This window comes from Myotis brandtii, unplaced genomic scaffold (genome assembly GCF_000412655.1).
Source record: "Myotis brandtii unplaced genomic scaffold, ASM41265v1 scaffold443, whole genome shotgun sequence".
Classification (NCBI taxonomy): Eukaryota; Metazoa; Chordata; class Mammalia; order Chiroptera; family Vespertilionidae; genus Myotis; species Myotis brandtii.
The window spans coordinates 688,347-691,817 of record NW_005366952.1 but is presented as its reverse complement, the minus strand read 5'-3'; the positions used below and the strand labels follow the sequence as shown (position 1 = coordinate 691,817).

Sequence of the window (3,471 nt, the reverse complement as noted above, 5' to 3'; positions counted from 1 at the left end):
GCCCCCGCTGCCCTGACCCTGCGGGGATGGGAAGTGCTCGGAGTTGGGGGGCTTGGTCATGCTGTAGGGGGACTCGTTCCTGGAGATCTCCCTGTTGGGCGGGTAGTTCCAGATGCTGCTGTCGTTGTCGAAGTTGATGGGTTCGGAGATCTCCGTCTTGATCTTGAGCACCGAGGCACTGTTGGGGGAGGACAGCAGCCGCGGGGGCTGCAGCAGGCCCGCAACCCTGTTGTAAATGAAGTATGTACATTTCTGATTTGCAGCATTATCAATGGTCAATGAAAAAAAATGTTTCAAAATAAGCCAGGCACTCAGGAAGTTAGGTCCGGTTAGCTTCACACAAAACAAATGTATCATAGCTGTCGCTTTGTAATGTTTTAATTTTTATATATATATGTGTGGTAGAGTTGGTAACACTGCTAAGATTTTTACAAACAGAATATCCCTTTCCCCATTATTCAGCTACTTGGCACCAGTCTCCTCATAAAAGTTTTCATATATTTGTACAAGAAATAGTTAAAAACACAGACAGACACAGTCTTCACAGGTAATGAAGTTTTTTTTTTTCGTTTTGTAATTTTAACACTATGGATTTAGACAGCAGCTGTGATTATCTGTTAGTTTAAATCACCAGAAATCATTTTGACACAACACAGAAACATTTATAAAAGAAAAACAAACAGCTATTTAGCTGTTCTTTGCAGCTGATAGGTGCATTCCTTTGATTGTTCGATAGCTAGAGTAGAGCTTCCAAAATTAATGTTTAAATTTCGTGGTTAGCCTTCTTCACCTTCTAAACCTATTAAATCCTTGAACTAAGTTCATTATTAAGTGATGACTTTATTTTGTCATTATTCCACAGTGGTTTGGGCCCAACTCATGGAATCAAAGATCCTAGAGGAATTCACTCAACACAGTGATATTCAAAGGACAGCTGAGTTACTATAGTAGCATTGCACGCATAAACAAATATATATGACAATCCTATATTCCATTATACCTTCCCCTTCTGTTTTAAAAAAATGTTGGTTGACCTTTGAACTAATTTTCTGTCTCACTGTAATTGCTTTATATATTGCTCCATCAGCCAACCTGGAAGGAAACCAAAGAAAAGCACCCACTGCTATAGGTAGAGCACAAGGGACTCTGGGAATGTTAACAACTGAGGCTATATGGCATCAATTTATTGAATATATCTGAGCATTACTCTTCACTCTGGAAGAAAGAGTCATACCAGAATTCCATGTGGGAAAAATGGCTCCATTAACCTTGAGCTAGTTAAGAGTCTTTTTATCTCTGAGAATGAAAAAGGTTTTGGAGAACAGGGAAGGAAAGATGAGGAAGGGAAAGGGGAGAGGAGAGGGGGAGGGAAAGATAGGAGGGGTCGGGAGAATATACACCAGCTAGGCAACAGCAGGAATTTTATAAAGTGAAACGGAAGGTTCACAGACAGTAGAAGCAGCATAGGGGTGACATTACAGAGGAAGGCCACCACACAAAAATCACTAACCCCCAAGAATCACTGATTCACTAGGACTGCAGGAATGGGACGGGACCACTCCAGACTAGAGATAGAGCACAGAGAAGACAAAGGACAAAACAACTACATTAGCTTAGTATATACTGCATATAGAAACACACATTGAAACTGCAATGGACGACAGCCAAGGACATGTACACATTGCACACATTACAGTTCTCACATCTGTTATTAGATGCCTTAACAAACAGCTGCCAAAAATGGAGTGGAAGAAGAATTTATACTTGACAGTCATTTGGAGTGTTTGACACTACACTGATTTCTGGCAACAAAGACAAAATAGGATATTTTTTTCTTTTTCTTTTTCTTTTTTTTTTGTACTTAATGTGCAGTTTTCAGTTGCAGTTATCTGTTTGAAGCTTATTAACCCATTCTTTATTTTTAAACTGTATTGGTTCCAACCTAGAAATAAGAGAATCAAAGGGAAAAGAAATTCCATCAAATCAAATCAGTCCCCCCAAAATACAAGCTTTTTTTTTTTTTTAGCAAGAAATGAAAAAAAAAATTAAAGGATGTTAAATATTTTTCCTCTTTTACTCTGAAGTGTTATTGAAGTTGCAAAAATTAGCCTCAGTTAGACTGAGAAAAGGGGGGGCGGGGCGGGAGGAAGCTCAACGAAAGGCAGGATGAACCTAAACTGCTCCTCAAATCAGTTTGATCGAGTTTCCCAAAAGCCCCTTTAAAAAGGGCTTTCCTGACCCATTGCATTTAATGTGAGGCTATGTTTGTTAGTTGGGAGGTAAAAAATTTTAAGTCCTGCAGCAAACGTTAATGAGGGCTTTGTCTTAACTAACCAAGGAGACTGCAGCAATGGACTCCAGACCAGGACAGAACACATTTTTTCCCCCCCAAAACCCAGCCCAGGAGCTGCATTTTATATGAAGACATTACAGATTAATAAATGATAGCACCATGGTTTTAGAAATTAAGTTAATGTTTCAGTAATTAACATTTAGTCCCACTGTTGTTGTTTTTTCAAACATTCTAGTCACAGGCCAGAAATTAAGTTTAAGAACCCAAATTATTTTTATGTGCAAGTAAGAAAATCTTAAAATCTTAACCATAAAAAGAGAATTAAATTCTGCATAAAATTCTAAAATACTATCCCCTCTATTTTTAAAGGAATTAGGAACAAAACCAAAAACCACCCCATTTCATTTGACTTAGTCAAACAGGGCACATTGTTTATGCGTGTCTCTTTCAATCTTGATCATATCAAGATCTCGATGAAGAAAACCCAATGGTTGTCACTGGAGAAATCTCTTGACCACAAGACTGAGTATTCTATGGCAGAGGCATATACGCATTAAAGACATCTTAATAAAGATGCAAAGGAAAGCAAAACAACCCAACACACATCTTAGAAGAAGACAAAACGGCAGGCAACTGGTCCTCGGACCCTCTGAAGGCCAAAAATAAACATATCTTTACAGGAAAGAATAAGTCAAGTTAAAGAAAGGGGGGCCGGGATGGGGACCGTCGTGTGGAGAGGTGACGCTGACCTGCTCAAATTCAAAGTGCTAGAATAAAGGTCTAAACGAAAACGCCCGCGATGCCTCCACGCCGAGCGCCCGCACGGGGGCGCCTCAGTCGTCCTTGCGCTCCAGAGTCTGTGCGGCGTGGATGCCGTTGCTGTAGACGGGGAAGGGCAGCGTGGAGAAGAGCCCCTCGGCCGTGGTGAACACGTTGCCCGTGGGCATCTGCGTCAGGCTGGCCGCGCTCACGGCGCCGCCGAACGGTCCGGACATGTTGAGCCGGTGCACGTGGTGGTAGAGCATCTCCATGGGCGTCTTGGGGTCGAGGCCGAAGCCCGGGCTGTTAACGTCCACGAAGTTAACAGCGTGCGCGTTGGGCAGCAGGTTGCCCTGCATGGCCAGGGTCACCTCGGCGGGCGCGTAGCGGATGGTGCCCGTCGTGTAGACCCTCTGCGC

The 3,471-nt window shown here is 42.3% G+C and overlaps 1 protein-coding gene across 1 annotated transcript in view; it reads right to left on the bottom strand.

Annotated features, from left to right (window-relative positions):
- Positions 1-230: 230 nt before the first annotated feature.
- The window catches only part of NPAS3 (neuronal PAS domain protein 3), a gene marked incomplete at its 5' end in the record, with an annotated part of 646,962 nt that continues 643,721 nt past the window's right edge, over positions 231-3,471 (bottom strand). The window contains one exon of the mRNA XM_014546418.1: positions 231-3,465. Within this exon, the coding sequence (XP_014401904.1) occupies positions 3,127-3,465 (339 nt within the window). The remainder of the gene's footprint in view (positions 3,466-3,471) is intronic.